Consider the following 21,595-nt stretch of genomic DNA (forward strand, 5'->3'; position numbering starts at 1 on the left):
GGCAGGTAGGATCTCTCACACAAACGTCAGAATACCCTTGTGCAGAAGAGCGCAGAAGGTACACAGCGTGTCCTTGGAGCATACTTCCCCCTCCCATCTCCGAAGATGTCTGGAGCTGCGGAGGAATGATCTGCTTTTATTTTTTTTTAAATTGTTTTTATTCTTCTCCTCCCTGTTGTTTTTGGAATAAGCTTAAGAAGTGGATTATATCCCAGCAGAGGGAAAGGTAGACTGAACTCACAGGTTACCCTTTGCTCATCTGGCCATCCTCAGTGGCCTGGCAGGGAGCAGCAGCAGTGTGCGGGACAGGCATGTTCTGGGTTTTGATGTATTTGTCACCTTGAGACCAGGGAAGCGGCTGTTTCCAAGAAGCGTCAATGACTCTCTGAAAGGGGGTGCGTGAACCAGGAGGGTAGGGAAGCAGTATATTCCAGTGGTCCTGAGCGAAACGGCACAAGGACATCCCTCCACCCCTCCACCTTCACCAGGTCATTGCAAAGCGGGCTGCAAGGCCAGCCCTGTGAGCAGAACCTGATGGACAAGCTGTTGTTCATCCGCTGCGCTTTGCTGGCTCCCAGACGGGGAGGAAGGGGCCCCAGGGCCATTTTCCTGTGTGTCCTCCATGACCAGCAGCCCCCTTCCCCTGGGGCAGGCCCCACAGCAGCGGTCGCCTCGTGAGACCTTCGCAAGGGCCCAGCCTTTCAGCAGCGCTGCCTGGGAAGGCAGAGCACAGCTGGTGACACGTGTGAGCTGGGCTGTCAGCTCGGTCATCAGAGGCTGGAGAGGTGGAGGTCACAGACCTCTCTCTGTTTCACTGGTGCCTTGGCGATTTAAGGGCATATTGTACACCCTTACGCCCTGGCCCCCAGTTACCCAGAGTGGAGACCTGCTGGGGCGCACTGCAGCTGCTGGCCTCGCTGCCCTGGTTTTCTGCCCGTGCAACCCAGGGTACAGATGGACGGAGGAGGGTGGTTTGCTGCCTGGGTCTCATCCCAGTGCGTGTTCAAGTTATGATTGTTGATTGATGTGCAAAGCATTTTTAGACAAAAAAAGAAAAGAAAAGAACAGGCACAAATTTCTAACAAGTAATGTCATTTAATGAATGATATACTCTAGAAAATAGAAACTACCCAGATGCTGGTTGGTTGGTCTGTTTGGGGCTGGGAAAAGGCCCTTGCTTGGACATACAATGCCTTCTCTGGATTCTTTTGTCAGCATTTGTAGTTGCTGGAAACAAAGAAATGTCCATAGATTGAAAGAGACATTAAAGGGGCAATTTTTTTCTAAAATGTGGGAAGGATGCAGAATGCCTTCCCACCCTGTCTCACTGGGCAAGTGGCATGAAGGGCTCAGAGCTCACCAATATCTTTACAGATGATTCACACCTAAAAGGGATAGACTCAACCAACGGTACGTACCACAGTTCAGCCCTCTAAAATCACTGGAGACTTCTCACTTTGCAGAACATCTTGTGGGCTCTGGTGTTATTGCACTTCTTTCTGGTTGCTTTTCTGCACGTGTTGTGTCTCTTCCCTCAAGGTCTGGCTGCTAATTCCAGGGAATATGCTTTTCAGAATGTCACAGTACACCGTGTACAGCTCTGGGTCTATTTTGGGCTTGGGCAGAGATCGGGAGTTGCAGGCCTGTTCAGTGACTGAGTGCTGTAGCAAGTAGACATCGCTGAAGAGCGCGGTTAGGATCTTGTGTGCAGCCTTGTAAGGGTCGTCTTCAAACTGCACCATTGCCTTGAGCTCCGTCAGGGTATAGCCGTTGTAACGCTTGCTGTCTTCGGCCAAGGGCTGCACAGTCTCACCAATGTGTCTCACTTTCCACTTCAGGCATTTCAGTTCTTCTTTTACATCCTCTAGTTCTTTCTCCATGGCTTGGAATTCCTTCGCAGTTACAAATATCCTGCCAAGGAAAGAAGTGGCAGACACAGTATGGAGTTCAGAGGCTCAGAGGAGTGAAATCAACCCAGCTTGCCTGGGGTCGGACCACAGAGCCTGAGGTTTGAGAAGGGAGATACCAGCCATGTCACTGAATACCATCCCCAGCTCTTAGTTCTCAGGCTTCATCCTAACAGCAGAGTTTCCCTCTGCTAGTATAGGGAGAGATGTGCTTTCTCATTTGGAAGGAAATGCGGCACCTTAAAACTGTGCTCTGTTGGAGGAGCTGAGGTTGACAACCTGGCCCAGGGATGGTCTGTAATCAGGTCTGGAGAGCTAAATGAATGTATGGAAAATATGGTATTTTGCTTCTTGGATAATAGGTTTAGTGGGAGCACAGAGTAGTTACTGGAAAACAAACACTGGGAATACCTAAATCACAAAAGATATTTAATTTTTTTTTTTATCAGGGGCTCTTAATGACCCTATACCAAGTTGAGTCATTTGAGGACATAAACATGTGTATGGTCTGGATACGTACCTTTCATGATCAGGATCTTCCAGATCTGATTCAAAACCCTTTCCTGTATTCTTTAATCCAGTTTTAGAATAGCCAGGAGACTTGGAACTATCTTCAGGAGTCATTGTTGCTGGAGGCCTTGTGCTTTTCCTGGTTGGGGTCAGTGTGTGATCTGATGCTGAAGCTTGTATGTTTTGTGCTGTGTGAGGACAAAAGGTGTAGAAGGAAGTTGCATTGATCCCTGGACTGACCGGAGAGGAGTCAGAGTATTGCTGTGGCTTGGCTGAGCTGGGTGTTAGACTGAGCCTGGGGCTGGCTGGGCAAGAAGCTGGAATAGTCCTTGCTCCGAGTGGGCTGGAACACGATATTGCTAAATTTTTATCCCTTTGCTCAAATGGTTGAGGGTTTGGTGATTCTCCCGGGGCCAATCTAGTGATGGAGGCGATGTCCAGCAGGGTTTGATCCTGAACCATGGAGATCTGGCTGGTTGGTTCTGATGAAAGTGAAGAGCTGCTTGATGTGTCACTGGAAGAGCTTGACGTAGCGAATGGGGGTATTTTCTGAGCATTATGGTCACTCCTGTTCCTCTGCGTGCTAGTGACATTTAGAGCTGGGTGTTGTGAAGCCCTAAAGAAAGACAAACACACTTTTTCCTCTGGACTGGGCTAAAGGCTTATAAGACATTTTTAGGCCTTATTTTGGGACCATTTTAAGCCTGTTTCCCATAACTGTATTTCCCCATAGGCTGATTCGCTTCTCGTGTCTGTGTAAAACCCTCTGCTTCTCATGACCAAGAACAAGTGTTTGAGAATAAGGCACATAAATTCAGCACCAGTTCCTCCCTGGTGCCAACTAAGCATTCGTCAGCTATCATCAGTGTGATAACCACTGGCGTGTCAGTGTTCTCCTTCCCAAAAGTCATACACCTCTGCAAGAACCAAGGATTTGCTGCTGGGGAAGGACAGGAAGGGAAGAAAGCTACTGACATACTGACTGTGACAAATTCCAGTCAGAACACAAAAGGATAACGCCTGGCTTGCAGGTTGCCACAGGACCTGCCCTTGATCATCCCCGCAAAGTGTGAAGACCTGCCTTCACCCTGGAGCCCCACACATTAATCTCCTGGTAGCTCTGCACGGTTACCCAGTGAATTAGGGGATAAATAAACAGGCAAGATAAAACCAGAAGGGCAGCACAGAATGACATCGTTGTTCCTGTGGTGGTATTATAGGACATTTCTTTTATACAGCACGGTGTGTTAAGGACTTTTCTTCCCTCCCCAAAGCTATAGACTGTGTACAGGGCTGACCAGCTATTTTAGGTGGCTGAAATGCCAGCTGCAGGGGATACCAGACTACCCCTCCCGAATGTTGTTTCCTGTACTTTTCTGCTGGCTGCTGCCGGGCGGGAGAGATCCCAATGCTTTTTATGGCTAAATTTTGCTTAGTTTGGCAAGACTGATGGCAAGAGAGGAAGATGTACCCCTGTAGACTGGAGTTGTCCTGATGGGTAGTGGATGCAGTTAGAAACGCCTTGACCTTGAAGGGGAACAGAAACACACGCACTGTGCAGATCATGATTCAGGATTTCTAACAGCCAAAGGACATGACAAACTTTTGTAGCAATACCAGTGACCAACTGAGTATTCTTGTGCATCTGGTATGTTAATATTCCTCTTGTGGTGGAAGACAGCAGAGAATCCTGGTCTGGATGGGTTATATGAGTTCTAGTGCATGAAGTCCTGGCCTGTTAGTACCGGTGGCTTGAATTAGCTACATATTCACTTTTCCACCTCCCTACACCTTTCTCAGTGCTGGATGCAATTAAACACCAAATTTTTAAGGTCCTAATGAGCATGCCTCACACCTATTGGCTTCAATAGGTTTAATTAAGGCCTTTGCTAGATCACAGAATAATTATCAGGTTTAAATCAAATTTAGAGCTTTTATAATTGGAAAAGCAGACAGTAACAGAGCTACTGCATAAAAACAGAGCCAAAAAAGAAGCATAAAATGAGTTATATAAAATGCAGCAGAGAAAACAAGAACACACATGTCAGAGGGAGCATCCTTCCCCAGAAGTGCCTTGCTTTCATAAACTGGCTGAACAGGGGCGGAAGACAAGAATTGCCAACTAGATATAAGGAAAAGCTTTTTCACCCTGAGGGTGTTCAAACACTGGGACAAAGGCCAAGAGAGGTATTGGGATCTCCATCCTTGCAGGTATTCAGAACTCAGCTGGACAAGGAACTAAGCAGCCTCATCCAGCCTGGTCTAATGGACATGCTGTGAGCAAGGGACTGGACTAGAGACCTCCAGAGGCCCTGTCCACTCTGTGTTATTCTGCGAGTCAGTGATTCTGCCTAACTATGAAAAGAACTTATTTCACCCCCCCTGTTTCCCTTTGTCCTTTCCCTTTTCTCCCCTCTGAGTCCCATCTTGCTTCCACTGGAGCCTCTGGGCTGTCCCCTTCTGTACTAACTTTATAGTGCCTGTTGCAGGAGAGTCCCTCATAAATAAAAAGGTTTTTAAAGGAAAAACAGTGTCCTTGCAGCCCTCTGGCTCAGATGGATTGCTACCCCTTCTTGGTATAAGTCAGAGTCTTTGGCCTTTGGCCAAAGCTCAGGCCTTTGGAAGAGTGGGCTGTGGGAGCAGGGGAAGCCTGGAGCTGGGCATCTTTGTTGTGTTGCCTTTGTAAATTGAGTTGCTGTTTCTTGTTCTGTCCTGAAAGCAAGGAATGATGGCTTGTAGCGTGTTTGGTCATGCTGTGGAGGTGTTCAGAAAGTTGGAATTTGGCACAGGTGAAGCTGATTGATTGTTCATTTCTTGTCAGAGAGACTCCAAGACCTGGTAAACTCGTGAGGCTCTAGAGCCAGAGGTTCTGGCTGAAGGAGAGCATCCCTACACAGTGGGGAGCAGGCAGATGGGGCGAGAGCTGTCTGTTGGTTTGTGGGCTGCTCTGGGACTGAGAGGAGTGGAAAAGGGTGATCTTCTGGCCCAACGAACACAGAATTACTGGTTATTTAAATCAGAGCCAAATCTCAGGCATTCCTTAATCTTCTCTACAAAACCCCACATTCAGGAAATCGTTTTTGCTCTAGCAAAGTGTAGGAAACTTGTTTTGATGAGCAAATCCCATTTTACGGCAAGTAAAATCAAAATGCATGTTGTAACTTTTTTGTTAAAAATATATGTACATGTCCTCAAATATCTGCGGTGTAAAACTATCTGAACATTAAGTGAGCAACAATCCTACCTACTTTCTGGGGGGAAAATATAATATGCAGAGTAACCTAAAGGCTATTTGGGTGCATATACAATCTGAAACACTTCATTTTACATCTTTAGCAGTGTTGGACAGGGTTGGCTTTTTTGTGGTGTTTTGTGGTTTGGGTTTTGTTTGGGGGTTTTTTTTGCACAAATCCAGGATTAGCTGTAGGAGATGGAACATTTATTGAAAGATGCAATTTAAAAGAGTGGCAGAAAACACATTTCATAACTAATCTCACTGAGATTTATATAAAAACCATTTCTAATTCACCTGTCTACTGGAGGAAACAAAAAAGTATTATGAACTATCACTTTATTTTGCTTTTCTTTTCCACCCTTTAATTTTCACTGGCTGCAGTGCTAAACATGGGACTGAATTTACTTTTATCACCATGCTTATCTCAGAAGCAGAGGTGCTGGTCGCTTAAGAAGCAATCTCAAGCTTGTTAAAGCAAAACGTCAGTCTGGATTTTAGCAGAAATAAATGAGGAAAGAACTGAGACCTATAACTTTGGAGTTTCCTAGTGGGCAAGGGTTTGCCTGAAGACAGGAATGAAATTCCCATCGCTTTCAATATAGCGAGACTGGATCTTAGATCTGTAACCATGGTGCTTTATCAGAGGGGATTTTTTTTCCACCTGTTTTTATGTAGTGAATCACTATGAACTGAATAAATTACAGGAAGAATTGCAAGACCTGGAGTTGAAATCAATGCTGACATGAAATAGGAAGGTGATTGCAGCTGTCAGGTACCTCCACAAGGAGAAACCTTGACTCAACTTTGAGCGACACTTCAAATGCGTCAAGCCCTTGTTGTCTGCCTCCTTCCAGCCCCGTGCTGCTCAGCATATAAAGCATGTTCCCCGTTGTCAGAGTGACCTTGTCTGCCGTCTGTGCCTTGCCCTCTCCAGCTGAGCTTGTGCAATAGACTTTTTGTAGCACTGAATATAGAGACATTTGAAAGTTGCCTGCAAATCCAGCACCACTTCCCTTCTGTGGCACTTGAGACCAATTAAAAACAGTGGATATTCTTTTTTTTATGAATAATTTCCAGCATGTTTTAAATCTAGAGTTCTTCTGATGATCTTGTTTGAATAGAAAAAAATGACAACGTGCTTTACAGTGAAGCACTGAGGTTGCATACATCTTACTGTAGACAGCCAGGGGTGGGAGGATGGTAGAAGAGCTGTGGGATGGACCCAGAGGAAATGCCTGCAGGGTGATGATAGGAGAATAAATTTTTTTTTTTGAAGGCCTCCTCTTTGTCAGGTGGACCTCCTAAAATGCCCACACTGCCAAAACAGTGACTATATTATTTTTTTAATGCTAAATTCATTTTGAATAGTCTTTCAGTTTTCTATGAGAAAAGCTGGTATCCTGGACCCTGGTTTTATCTGCCTCAAACAACAACCAAGGCTTTTAGCCACAGACAGTAAGTATATGCTGTTTCCTGCTCAGCTCTTGGCTTTTCTGAGCTATCCGTCTCCTCTTTAGCTTTGCCACCATACCTGTCCCTCCTTGTCCTTTGTGACATTTCTCCCACCTCTCTCTTACCCCTTGTTCTACATCTATCATCCATACCTCTCCCATCTGCCCTGGGGGTCCCAGGCACATTGATCAAAGCAGCAGGCTCATAATATTAATGCCTAGTGGTGGGAGAAGACTGGAGGAGAAGGTGGAAGTGGCATGGACATATAGATGTCTGAGATCAGGTAAACTGCTCTGGAGCCTAATAACAGTGAGCATTTCTTGGTAATAACTGCAATAACAAAAGAAATCCTGATGTGAAACTTCTATTGTCTTTGTGTAGTGACTGTGCACAACTGGTGCATTGAGATCTCCCAGCCCTGCACTTCTGAAAGAAAAAGTTGAGACCTCCAAAGTAAAAAATGAGAGCAAATAGACTATTAAGAGTGTTTAGAACTTTGCAATGGAAATGCCAAGTTTGGTATGAACAAAACATGACTGGGGATATTAGATGTATAGGGACCAGCGCCATATGTTTGCACAGGAAGGTAGCTTGGTGAGAGCAGAGGATGCCAATTTACAGCTAGAGCTCCCTGATGCTGTTCTTAGCCCAGCTCAGGCAAGTTTAAACCCTTTTAAAGGAAAATTATAGTTTAGTGATGAACATTAAATGGTTTAATACAGAATTATCAAGAATGAATATTGTATTGCCCCGATCAAGACTCCTCTGGAATCAACCTTCTGATTAAATTTATAATTTCAGGCCACTTGTCAAAATGGATAGCTTAGTCTTGCCAACAGAGGAACCTCCCCTGGTCCCGGCCTGGCATAAGGCCCTTTGTGCTACCTGTGCTCTCTCAGTGACCTGGGCTGCTCACAAACCTTTAATATTCTCTTTTCTAAAATCACCTGGCCAGCTGGTGTTTGTCTTCTACAACTGCTCAGTCTTGTTCTTTTATTTAAAGTTTTTAGCGTTTCACTTTACAGTGACACTCCCCCCAAATCTTTGCCTCACAACAAGGACCAGATGACCTGTTTTGTCTTTGTGGAAAGACAGAAAAAAGCCTGATGTCTGAGGAAGAGTGAGTATTCCTTATATGCTGTTTGGTTCAAATTAGAACAGCCCCAGAGCATTTCTAAGTGAGGGCAGCTGACAAGTCCTCCAAGGAATGAAATGCTGGTTGAAGCGAGCAGCCAGAATAACATCTGGTGATACGTCCTTGTGTCCTACTGGTACAGGACCACCTCTGCGTGAAGAGTTCAAAGTGCTCAAAATGATCTGCCGGCATTTACTCTGCTAGTGGAATGCAGGGGGTGAGTTGACCGAGCAATGGTGAGGTTTTGGTCTGTTCTGGGTGATGTGCCCTCTTCGTTCATGCAGGCAGGCCCCTGGATGACCAAAGGGCCAGAGAAACCTTTGCGGCTGCTCTGACTTTAGCAAAGCACTTCCCATGTCCTTCTCTTGCCATTAACAATTCTCTGCTGGCCGTGAGCCTGTTGCATGGGTAATACAAAAAAGAAGAGTGGGAGTATATGAAGCTAGAAACAATATTAAGGAGAATCCTCTGATCAGGTACAGGCCAGTCATGGCATAATGGGCCTTATTCCAGGAAGGAGACTTTTATCGGAAGGTTGTAAGGCTTTGTGCCATTCTGAGCAGCAGTAACTACTGCTTTTTCCTCCCTAATAAGCATGAATAACAAAGATTCTGAAGCTTAAGTTGGATTCATAAGTAAACTGTGAACTGAGAGCAGAACTTCACTCATGTCACTTTATTGATATTGATCTGATTTCATTACAGTAGGTAACTGATATGAAGCTGAAACTGATGCAATATCAAAGAATGGACACTGTGCTTTAACCTGATACCGGACTTCTTGTTTGCAGTTTGCTTTTACAGCACGGTCAGCACACCTATGGAGGTAAGCTATGTGTCCTTTAAATTGAAGTACTGGGGCAGGGCTGGCTGTAGGACCAATAGAGCCTTGTTTCTATTCCTTAGAACACCTAATGTCAAGAATTGTTATTTGTTCTTTGAAACAAAGACATTTGGACAGTCTTCATAATGAAATAAGCACATTTGAGCACTAGCCAGTAGCTTGGCAGGTAGGGAATTTTCTTGGGAAATATGACCCAGATCAATTTTGTACTAATAGACATTTTCAGGCCTGTGAAAATGAGGGATGTGGATCTGCCTGTGGAAAGGTCCATAACTGACATGACATTTTCAAGGAGCAGGAGTTACCAAGTGAGCTGATGACAAACCGAGCTGGAAAGCAGTGCTAGCACTATCATGCCTGTGAGGAGACCACCTGCAGTGACATGGGACTGGAGAGCTGTTCCAGCAGGTCTGATGGGGGATCAGGACCCTCAATTATTAGGTTTATGGACATCAAGCTTCAATAAGTATGTGGCTGAGACATGCATCTCAGCAAGACAGAGGCAGCAAAATGCTATGAGGTTTCCAAAATTTAATAGCGCAGAGTCAGCAAGTCGCTTTCCCAAGTCTCCCTCCTGCTGACTGAAGAATCATTTGCTTTCTTTGCAAGGAAATAGATGCATGAAACGGCACACATCTTTCCTGGAGAGTAAAGGAAAAGTATAGTATTCAGAGCAGGGCAGGAGCCATGCTCCAATATTGCTCTGTACATTGAACCACTGATTCCCATAGCTTAAAATAAGAATTTTTGCAAGCACTGAATAAAAGCATAGCAATTTTCTGAGTAAGTAAGTGCAAGAAATGGCATTAATTATGCTAACATTATTGTCTACCGAAACTGCTTTCAATCATTTTTATATTCAATAGCATGCATCATCATGAATTGGTGATAAATATAGATGAAAAAAGGTAGTGATAATGAAAGTTATACAGGTGTAAATTAGAGCATATTTTTAAACTACTATGAAGTCACAGCTTCTTGAGATAACATAAAATTATAGGATATGTGCACATCCTAAATTGAATCCTGGAGAATTTTTTACTGTTCATATGCGAGTTGATTATCATTTGGGCAACACTGCCTGGGAAAGTTACAAACCTCTATTTCCACAGCTTCCTACTCCAAACCTTATTCTTAACCCCAAGGAGCCGGCGTGGGGACAGTACAAGCCATTGTGTGTCGGATATATTCGAGCCATGGTCACTTACTATTTGGGGAGCAGCTATGGAGGCACTGTAACCTCAGGTCCCCAGCCTCAGCCCTCTCCTCCTCAGTCCTGGAAAAGAGAATATAGAAGTAGCACCTTTAACAGAAACAAAGGCTGCTCCCAAATGTACAGAAATGGAAGGGTCAAAATCAATAGGAGTACAACATACCTGGGCTCCTCCCTCTATAGCCAGCCAGGCCCATTATGGAGATCATAATGGTCTCAGGAAGGACTCGGTTCCATTGGCTTTCAGGGGAAAGCTCATGTAAAGAGGCCATGGGGAATAGAAATGAGGGGCTCAGGGCTGCATCTCTCCCACTCTTTCACTCTTCAGGATGAATCTAAGCGTCGGGGACTAACAGCATTGTACAGTACGTGTGTGTTGGAAGTGGGTATGTTGCTAGTGCTACACCATTTAACTGCCAGTCCGTGTAATTTTCCAGAAGGAACAGCTCTGCGGATAAACCTTCCTGTGTTGCAGAATAAAGTACAGAATAAAACCAAGGCAGAACGTTACACTCATCCCTGTGTGCTAATGAAAGGTGAATAGTCAGATTGGAAATTCTTATAGATGTCCATGTGAAAAGATACTGACTCTGTAAATGGGAAGTATGGTAGGTCAGTAGCTTAAACCTGTTCAGATATTTAGGTGACCAAGGAGGAAATCAGAGCAAAAGGTTGGCATGTCTTTGGAAAGCGTTGATATGATCTGCACAACATCTTATATGAGTACAATGGAGTTAGAGAAAGCAAGATGTAAGATGCATTAGAGAAATGTACAAAAAAGGAACAAATAGCATATGTGAATGGTGATTTGAAAAGTTCTGATTCTCAAAAGGTTGGGAATGGTCCTGATTTATTATCTCTGCAATAGCTTTGGTCCCGCTGTCTGTTTCAGACTGCTCCTAGCACTTCAAACCTGCATTTTCTATCCCTGCAGAGACGTTTTGTCTGCACTGGTATCAATGGCAGTTTGAACTCAGTTCACTCTAGAATTTCACCAGTAGCATCTGCCTGATGTTGGGTTGGTTTTGCAGATCAGAGTAAGGGCTCAGTCAGCAAGAAAAATGTTGTGAAATCAGCTGCAATACTACAAATGGGTGTTGACGGACAGCTGCAAGTTGGCAAATGTTGTGCTATGGATGAGTGAACTGTGGAAGGCTGAATCTTCCAGATTTACTTGCTGAATTTGTTTGTTGGTTTAACAGCATCTAATAAGTGAGATTTGCTTCACAGCAAGCAAAAGGCTGGATATCAGACTGGAGACAAGGCTATGCTGATCTCTAGGGTCCCCTCTCCCACTGGTGCCGGGGTGGGCTAACCTTCTTACCCCAGTCTGCAGTGGCTTCAGTTCCAATGGGACTCAACACCCCTGCCCTCACACAGCCTGACCAGGCATGGATGCATTTCCAAAAGCTGCTACTCTTTCTCCTCTTGTCAACAGTAAAAGAGAGCAATGGGGAATTCAAGTTTTCTTGTATCACTTCACTAACTTTTTATTCCTTGCTCAAGGCAGTGACTAGCTGTCCACAAGGATCTTACCTGCATTTGATTTCCACCCTTTCAGACCCCTTATCCCTGACCCCAGGCTCCAATACTCACATACTCTCACCCCAAGCCTCTATGTTCCTTTGCCCCAGATCTTCCTCCCCGTAGCTACAACCGTCCTTGTTCTGGCAGTGGTGACTATTGCCCTAGGGTCTCCATCTGCCCCACCAACACTTTCTGCCTTTCCTCCAGCATACCAAAGAAGCAGAGAGGAAAGTTTTCGTTCTTTACCTGAAAGCAAAGTCCACCAGAGTTCTGGGAGCAAGGAAAGGTAATGGGGAGTGGCTGCAAGGGGATTTTTTAATACATGAAAAAAGAAGGCAAGAAACTGGGGACAAACTTGGGAAAGACATTCAATGTGAATAACCTAGCTGCACTGTCCCTTGCCTGAATGGATGTGACTATAGTATCGGTGTAGCCAGTTGGTCTAAATGAGCGCAATTCTTGTGAGTGCGTCCTAATTATTACACAGTCATATGGGCAAAGCTGCTAAACTGCTACGTCTGCTACCAATTTCCATCTTGCCTTCCTTTCACTGCCTTTTTAGAACCCCCAAACTAGATGGGTGCGCATTTATTAGATTTGATAGTCTGGGTGCACTGAAGTTAGTGCTGCACTGGAAGGGTTACCCCAGGCCCCTGCTTGTGGGTCTCATTTTCTTATGGCCTTACAGGTACACTTGTGCAGGGTAGGGAGGAAAATGTGGGATGTCATGGCATGACCCCACTGTGGAGCAGCTACTTCTCCGTGGCAGCAGGCAGTAGCAAAAGGACAGCAGTCCTGGAGCTGCTATCTGTCTGCTGCAGGGCATTACAGAAGCCAAATAGCTGGGCAGTGGAAGAGGAGAAGATCCTGGCACATTGACAGTCCTTCAGCTGACTGTCACATATAGCATATCAGACTATATAGGAGATAACAAAGAAACCCTGTCCCTTTGACTTATCTGTAAGAATCCTCAGAGCAAAGGAAGCAGAAAGGTATATAGAGGGTTCCTCCTCTGCTAGCTGGTGTGAACTGTAGACAATTGACCATGCTCAAGATCAAAGGGGCAAGAGTATTCATATGAAACAGAGAAGAAAGGGAAATTGAGAGGGAAGGAAGGGAGATACTTATTAGTAATTGACACCTAAAAACCTAAAATATTTTAAAAGATAAGCAAAAGATGTAGACAAATATTCAGTTCAAAGGAAAACCAGAGAAAAAGGGAGGACAATCAATAATAGGGCAAAGACTGAAAGCTGACATGTTGCAGATAATTCTACTGATAATTTTTTAGAACACTTAATATATGAATAATACCTCCAAGCCTGTATCATTTACCTTTTCTCCTTAGAGTAACTCTAAGAACTATCATATCTTTTATATCTGAAGAGCTATAATATCTTTTGATTTTATGGTGTGACCTACAGAGACTATTTTGTCTGGACTTTTCAAAGTATCCCAGGCCTGGGAAGGAAATAATTGTTGAATGTAACACCATGAATCTTTGATTTTTCAGCAGCTGTTTAAAAGTTTCCCCAGTGATAGAAACAGTAAGATGCTTAGCTGTTGAGAGGCAAAGTCTGTGTCTTTGCAGTTGCAGGTAGTTGGAGAATTTGGTTCCCTCTGTGTAAGCTGTCTGTTTGCGACTTGGTTGTGCTTATGTGTGGACTTAGGCTGGATAACTATAAGCGCCATTTAAGGTGGAATCAAACCAGGCTGTGGAGCAGCATTTGGGGAGTACACATATATTCGTGTCATTTTAAAGGTCTTTCCTATGTTCTTCACAGCTGAGGCAGTTCTTAGGATGCAGAGACAGGAGTTAACAAGCAGCAGTTAGGCAGACCGTGCAAGGCTGACATGCTAGGGGAGGGGATGGGGTGAGCCGATGGAGAAGGAGGGGGTCAGGACAGCAAGCCGTGCGTTGATGTGGCTTATCCCCTGCATCTCCTGCACTGGGTGGTGAATGTGGTGCACACTTCTTGAACTGGGAGCTCTCAAGAGAGCATTTCAGCTCTTTCATCTAATACGTCTCCAGTAAATCTTCTGTTCTTACATGCAGTTACATGCGATTAAAATTAAGTGAAGTACAATGATATTGTGTTCGACAAAGTACTTGCAAGATTAGTGGTATTTTACTGTCAGTATTTTTCATAAAGCAAGTTTCTTCTCTGGGAGCAGGGGCCTGTAGAAGAATATTCCAACAAAAAACTTTTATCAGGCAAAATGGGGCTGATGCTTTTCTTCCCTGTCTCCCAGAAGATAAAGTGCAGCTGTTGGGAATAATGATTAAGCTTTAACTTTCACTAGAAATTTATTGCTCTTAGAAAACTGCCTATTGCATGAAGTCTAGTCAACACAGAGGCTGGATGTGTGCGTACAGTGGGTGCTGGATGTGTACTGAGGCAAAGGAACATGAAAAGAGGGTAGTGATATGTACAAAGGAACTGGAAGGAAGAAAGGCTGGAGGGTTTTATTTATGAGGTATGAAAAGGAACATGGAGGTGTAGGAGTAGGAGGGAATGTGAAGTATCCCTGGGTATATGCACAGGAAGGAAAGAGGATTTAAGTCATTTTCTATTTGTGCAAAGGAAGATTGGAGCCAGGGAAAGTTGTGTGCTTGCTGGGACTGCTGGCACCCACAGCATGTAGCAACATCGTTGTTGCTAATTGATGACCCTTGGACCCCGGGCAGTGTCCGAGTATTCCCAAGTTACAGTAGTGATGCTGATCATGAATATGCTAACCTAAAAAAAAAAAAAGGATGTAATGCTGCAAAGCTTTAAATCTCTGGAATGATCCCATGGTAACACTGTCTCTGGGCTTCTTATTAGGTATTCAGATACAACAATTAAAATAATGTGATATAAAAAAAGAAAGTCATAATCATGAAGTTTGGGAACACCACATGCTTGAGCTGTGCTTGCCAAGTGTGTGTGAAGGGGCTTGGAGGATGTGACCGACAAGTGAATTGTTCACACAAATTTAAAATGAGCAAGGAAGCTGGAAGGACAGAACAAAATATTCGGTCCAGTCATAAAGCAAGTGGTAGAGATGAAGCATTGTCTCTGTATACTCGTCAGGGCGGCTCTGACCAGTATACAGAGCAGTCACAGGGAACAGGCTGTTCTATATGCATGTTGCCTAGTATGGAGCTTGTTTTGAACGATACATATAAAATAAGAGTTAAAAACCACATTGGTTTGTACTGGCCAAGGTGGGACTTGTCACTTGCCTTGGGCATATGTGTGTTAAATACCCTGCTAGTTGGGTAGGTAAGTTCTGACTTTCCTTCCAAGAGACCTGAAAAAGCCTTGATGCTGCATTTGGCTTTTTGTCATTCCTTGGGGCCCTTCACCTATCTAGCATGTTGAGGTGAAGGTCTCTCAGATTACAACTAGTCCAACATGGATTTGATTGTAAAATGTTATGTGGTATTGATTTACATGTATATAAAAATGGGGGGGGGAGAGGGGGAGAGGTTGTGTAATATGGTGAGTGCAAGAGGAATCAAAATCAAACTGCACAATACCTGTGTGAGATAAAGAGGATAACTGTCCTCTATGCCATTAACGTTTTTTACTATTTAGGGTTCCAGAAAGGGGCGCAGTGGTGCGTAGTTTCCTTAGCATTTCCCAGTGTAACATAACACGCTCAGTTGCTTACAGTTCTGCTGGTCTCTCATCTGCAATTCTCACTTCATTAATTCGGCTGACTGCTTTCCCTCAGCTGACTGTTTTCCCTCACTGAGTGTTGATTTCTCCTGAGGCACATGCTGACCATTTCCTCTTCACTGTGTTTGGGTTGTTTTTTTTTTCTCACACATAGTATATTTTAAAATTCACTGTCATGTCTAAATGCAAAATTAGGAAAGTCATGGTTGTTTGAATCATTTCTCTCATCCTTCCAGACTGTCTGAAAGGTGGAGTGATAACTTGGAAGTTGGCAGAAGAATAACTGTAAAAACAGAGACTGTTAGTTAAGGTTGGGTAACCGAAGCAAAGTAATAAACATGGAAGTTCTCTAGTTCCTCCTGCTCAGTAGAGCTCCTCACTTTGATACTGAAGTGTCTGATCATTTCCAGAGCTTCCCAACAACTCTCTTCTATCACTGAGAAACTGCCACATTGGTCAGAAGAACAAGAATGAATCCTCCTTATGTTTTCTGCCCCCAAAATATCTTTACATTATTTCCAACAATAGGCTTTCGGTGAGGATTCTCTGTACTTATCAGCTCCTCATTCCGCAAAGGTACCCCAATGGAGTCCATCACACCTTCCCTGCTGTGCGAGGTCAATATTTGTGTGTTCTTCACATTCTGCGATTTTAAGCAAAGCCTTAACCTTCTCACGAAAGAATGAGGGTGGCAAGTATCCCAGTGCAGCCTCATGGGCCAGCTAAGAGTGCATGGGGTCAGCGGTGTGGCAGGTGGGCAGTGTGCGCCGAGGGGCAGGGTGAAGGAGCCTCTCTGGGCCTTCAGGGCTCACACAGGACTTCTTAGAGTCCATCTAAGACCCTGGTAGCAGTGTGGGTGGCACTGTGTGGATGTTCCTGCAGTGCATATAATGTATGCGCTGTATTTGTGTGGAGGAGCTCAGGAGGATGGGTTGTGTGGAGGAGCCTAGGATGGGTTGGAGGCGTGTGACTATGGAAGATGGCAACTCCAAAGTGGCCTAGCGGTGGCTGGAAGATGTCTCAGCAGCCATTAGGGTTATTAGGAGGTGCCTATTACATGTGCTGAGAAAGGATGGCTGTAACATTTGTTATATTGCCACAGTTTTACCTTTCCAGAGAGGGAATATTGGCTTGCATTGGCAGCATAGCTTTTATGAATTGCTATGGATCAGATGCATACTGTAAGGACTTGTGAGTTTTGTATTTAATGAGTATATGAGAAAAGGCAGGCACTGGGACATCACAAAATTTAAGAAAAAAACAGATCAAGGAGGATCTTTTGTGTTTGTTTTTAACACACATCTTCTCCAAGTATCTCAGAAACGTCACCCACATGCGCTGAAAAGGGTGAGAGCCTGGATTTTCTGAGACTAGCAGAGTCCATGAAATCCTCCACTGATCGAGCGACTGACTGCACTGACCTTTCTCTGAAGTACTTGATGGCTTCCTGGTCTAGGAAGTTCTGCTCTTCTCGAAAGCCCTGCTCAAAGATTTTGCGCTTGTGTCTGAACTCAATGACAGTCTTAGTGTAAGAGTTCAAGGTAGTAACGGAGGCCGCCATGCAGCAGGTGAAAGAGCCCCATGCCAGACTGTGGAGAGAGAAACCAGCAGACAGAGCTGGGTTAAGACAGCAGCTCATGTTATATTTCTGACGCCAAGAGACACACATACACAGGATGTGACTAGGCAGGTAAGTCAGTGGTGACAAACCCATTCTCCTCATCTTACCTCAAATGACCTGTTGGCACACGCTCAGGCATGCAGGCAGGACGCTGGGCTAGGGGCTGGGCATGACTTTCATCCCATGGAGAACCATGTGGCAGAGTGCTAATGTGAACACACGGTGCACACTGACAGAAGAGTTGAACACCTCTTGATTTCCCTTTGAAATGTTTCAGAGCCTTGCAGACAAGTGCTAAAATCTATAAAGCAGTAAGGAACTCCTGGAAGGAGTAATGCCCCAGAGAACATGTCTTTTGGACCAGTGGAAGTTCTCCAGCATCCATGGGAAACTGACTGCACAATGCAACTGCAGGGGTGGTTTCTATTCTGTTTTTTATGCCTTCATGAGACTACTGTATTTCCTTCTTTCCTGGTTCATGGACATTTCTAGCATTCCTGGCTTATATCTGGTCTCTGAAAGCCTGACCAGAATAGAAAACAGCACTTCCATTTTGTGGAGAGATTGCATCTGAGGGCAGTGCCCCAAGTGTGCAGGCAGTGCTAGCCAATCTTGGTCAGCCAGTGGCAGGACACCTGCAAGTACCAACCAGGAGCATGGAGAGACAAAAGGAGAAGGAAAGTGGACAAAAAAAAGTGACTGCCCCAATGCCAGGCTGGAAAAGCAGCAAGTGTTGTCTGGGTCTCCTGGTAAGGAGAGTTCAGCTGGGAGCTGCTCTGCTCCCTGCTCGTGGACTTGGGTTTCTCCCCTGGTGCCTTCTGCCCTCCCTCCACATCTCTCCTTCAGCCTTTACCTCACTGATCTCACGTTCAGAATGTGGCTGGGGGGAACTCATGGCCCCAAGGAGTTTAGATGCTTTTTGAGCATGAAATGGGGCTGCAAAAAAAGCACTGAATTCCTCCTTTTGTCTGCAGAGCTTATCTGCGTTCAGGCTCCCCTTGACTTCACATTCAGCCCATCAGCTCCAGCTACATATAGTTCAGAGTGGCTTCCTAACTAACTCGGATTAACTTAATCATCTGTGTCAGCTCCACACTTTACCTGCTTCTTGCTTTCCCCTTTTCTATAACCAAATTGAACATTGATATAAATTATGCAGAACATAAAGAATACAGCCACAGTAGCATTATCTTATAAATACGCATTATCAACAGAGCCCTCAGCATAAGCTGGTTTTCCCATTCTGCAAAGGATCTGCAGAAAAGGAGACCATTTCTAATTTCAAATTAGACAAAACTTGAAAAAGAACACATATTCATGAACTGAGAAACCTGGGAAAAAAATGGTTCAAGTAAACAGAAATGGCTCATTTCAATGATTTCAAAATTCAGTGCGTAGCAAGTCCTTTAGGGACTCCCATAGCAATGAAGTGTGTGGAGGCAGCCCTTTCCTAGTCATTTTTTAACTTGTTTGCCTGATGCAATCAAATGAGAAGGAAGTGTAGTGAATCCTGTGGAGATGAAGTTCCCTTAGGTTTCCCACTGAAGTGGAAAGGAAACTCGTGCTATGTGTGAGTGTCCAGGCACAGGGAAGCCTGGCAAGTGTCTTCCTCTGACACAGAGTGTGTGGAAAAGCTCCAACAGCTCCAAACATTTCCAGCTGGGCTCCTAAAAAATATCAAGGAAGAAGCCAGCTGAAACCACATGCTTCACTGTGCCTGGCTGGTCCCTGGGGAATGACATACAGAGAAAAGTTTCTCTTGAAAGTTTCTGATAATTTCTAATCATTAACTCAGAAATGCTGAAAGGTTCAGAGAAGGAAATACAGAATGAAGACTCTCAGGGTGACCTTTGGTCTGGCATTTGGTAAAACATAATAATGAGACAATTACGACTGGTATGTTTTAGCTTTTATGGACCTTGGTTAAATGTTATTTAAGTGTGAAGAGTGGTTCTCCTCCTACCTGTAAGAGTTACATCCTACCTTAGGTGAAGACCTCTTTAACAGCAATGTCCCTCCATGCCAACTGTGCCCCAGACGTGGTGGGACTGTACCTATAGTGCCTCTGGTAGCTGAACTTAGAGCTGCGCTCTCAAGTTCCTCTGTCACTCAAACAGCTCAGGTTTTTGTATTTTTTTCTTTCTAGAGGGGCTGAGCTTCAACATCCACTGATCCTCAGCACCACTGAAAGCCTGTGCCTGGAGAATCCCCTGGCCCACTCCTGGCTTGTGCCAGGGCACAGACCAACCTCAAGGCTTTGCTACTGGCTTGGGAATGGGGTAAAGTAACAGGGAACAAGTGGTGCATTTTCAACCCTGGGACATCTGAGTAGATCACAAGCAGCCCTTCCTCATTTTGAACAGAAAAAATAGTTTTCCTATTGGCACTTGGGAAATGAATGGTAGTCTAGATCTCCACTCATGCCCTTTGGCTCGTGGCCATGGGGAAGCTGTTCCCTGGCCCCCCTTTTCAGTGGTGGTACAATTCTGTGCTCTGACACAGCACAGGATGCTGCAGTGGTGCTTTTTATAGAAGGCTGTAAATAACGCTGATGTTTGCGCTGCTGGTTCAGGGGCATTTAAAGCTCACGCTTCAGGCCGTCACCTGAACCAAGATGGAGCAGAAGGAAACTCCTACATGTGCAGAGTTTCCAAACTCCACCAGGCTGGTGGGCATTTGTTTTTAACCCTTCTAAAAGCAGGTGTTCAATTCTGGGCGATGCCAGGGGAGGTTGTAGCTCTCTAGTCTGTACAGCAGTGGTAGTTCAGTGTTAGCTGGAAGGCAGAAGCCTTGTTTTTGCTGTGTTTGACTTTCAGACCTTCCTTTGCCAGTTCTGCTGCCAGTCACTGGCATGGCATGAGGAACCCCGTGGCCTTCCTCAGGCTGCTGAGCACCACTGCAGGCTGAAAATGCTGCTGCTGTTCACCTGTGTCCCAGGGGAGCTGTGACCGAGCTGTTTGCACCTGGCCCAGCGTCCCACATAGGGAAGTATGTTGCCCTGGAAGGCAGATTACCAAATCTGAGAAGCTGCTGGTCTTTAAAGCCCAGCCTGCTGTGCTGGGGCTGTGACTGCCTGGGGGGAGCTGCAGGCAGGGGATACGCCGTTTGCTCTGGGACAAAGCTGTGGTTAGGAGAGCAGACAGCGCGCTGAGCTGCCATCGCAGGACGGGATGCTGGGCTCGGAACAGCTCGCTCGGAGCGTGGGAGGGATGAGTGGGCACAGAGAGGGCTCATAATGCCTTACTGGACCCACGAGCCTCTGGTGCCTGTTCTGAGACATGGGGTTTCTTGTCTTTCACAAGATGAAGGAGAATAATCTAATGAGCGCTCTATCATGCTAGACATTTAACAACATTCTGAATTTTGAGTATTGCAGTAAATTATAAAATAGATTACTGAAGACAAATTAATAGACAATATGCCTTATTATTTACATATATTAATAATTATGCAATTATGACAGAATTGTTATAAATATTTATATAAATATTATAAATATATGAATGCAGTATATTTATAATTCATCAACATATGCAATAAATATTCATTATTGATACACAAAATAAGCTGCATTTTAAATATAATGTGATTTATATTTTGTAATATGTTACTAAAATGTTTGTAACTCCTCCCATGAAACACAGTATGGTGATGGGAGAAGGAAAGACTAGTAATTCCCTGCAGTGCTGTGCATAAGAAGTATTTGTATTTATTTATTGGTGTTAGCAAAGGTTGTTGTCTCTGCTTTGAGGTGGAATGAAAATAATATGCTATATTTAGAAATTAAAAAAAGAAAGTATTTTCCCTAGCTATCCAAAGAGACTGATGCCTCTAGAGGGATGTGAATGTTGTTTGCAGGTATTTCTGTTCTCCACAGTCTCCTATTCTTGTTAAGCTTCTTATAAACTTGCAAGCATTATAACACAGTTGATGTATCTTGGCCAAATTATTTTTATGTGACTGTTAGAAGATAAATGGGAAAAGAAAAAAAAAAAAAAAATCAGTCTCCAAATGTTGTGTCAGTTTTCCCAAGTCTTTTCCCCATGATCCACAAGGAAGTATCATGGTGCCAGGAGCACTTCGCCTTCCTCTGCGGTTTTGTTAAAAGTTGCACTGTAAGGTTCAGCTGAGACATTAATTAAAAACCAACCCCCTCCCCCAAAAGCTAAAAGTCTCTGAAATGCCATGGCAATTATGTACCTAAATTGAACTTTAATGAGAGTGCTCAATCTGTGTTGGTAATTGTGGCTGCTGTTTACTTACAAGTGCTATGTACCTGCTGATATGCACAGCTGCTGCTGCACAGTCACCGATAACTGTCCTCTACACCTCAACAATTGTATGGCCATGGTGGTTTTTTTGCTCCCAGCATTTTGGCAGCTGGAAATTCACATACATGTTCCTGGAAATTTGAGATGATACGTACAATCTCCCAACAGACTGACAGAACAACTCAAAAATGAAGATATTAACTGGTGGTGACA

General features: G+C 44.5%; 1 protein-coding gene and 1 long non-coding RNA gene across 4 annotated transcripts in view; one reads left to right on the forward strand and one right to left on the reverse strand.

The window, feature by feature from the left end:
- Positions 1-1,075: 1,075 nt before the first annotated feature.
- Positions 1,076-21,595, reverse strand: part of GSG1L (GSG1 like) — a 60,368-nt gene continuing 39,848 nt past the window's right edge. For 2 of the 3 annotated variants that reach the window (XM_069809850.1, XM_069809849.1), the window contains 3 exons: positions 16,912-17,079; positions 2,428-3,033; positions 1,076-1,911 (listed from right to left, as the gene is read on the reverse strand). In XM_069809850.1, coding sequence (XP_069665951.1) covers positions 1,485-1,911; positions 2,428-3,033; positions 16,912-17,079 — 1,201 coding nt within the window. In that variant the 3' untranslated portion in view covers positions 1,076-1,484. The remainder of the gene's footprint in view (positions 1,912-2,427; positions 3,034-16,911; positions 17,080-21,595) is intronic. The other variant, XM_069809852.1, reaches the window with a different exon arrangement.
- LOC138690512 (uncharacterized) lies at positions 5,811-21,340 on the forward strand. The gene is made up of 3 exons (XR_011329282.1): positions 5,811-9,064; positions 19,258-19,390; positions 19,943-21,340. It is a non-coding gene; the product is annotated as an uncharacterized lncRNA (long non-coding RNA).

Source organism: Haliaeetus albicilla, chromosome 22, assembly GCF_947461875.1.
Source record: "Haliaeetus albicilla chromosome 22, bHalAlb1.1, whole genome shotgun sequence".
In the NCBI taxonomy this organism is placed as follows: Eukaryota; Metazoa; Chordata; class Aves; order Accipitriformes; family Accipitridae; genus Haliaeetus; species Haliaeetus albicilla.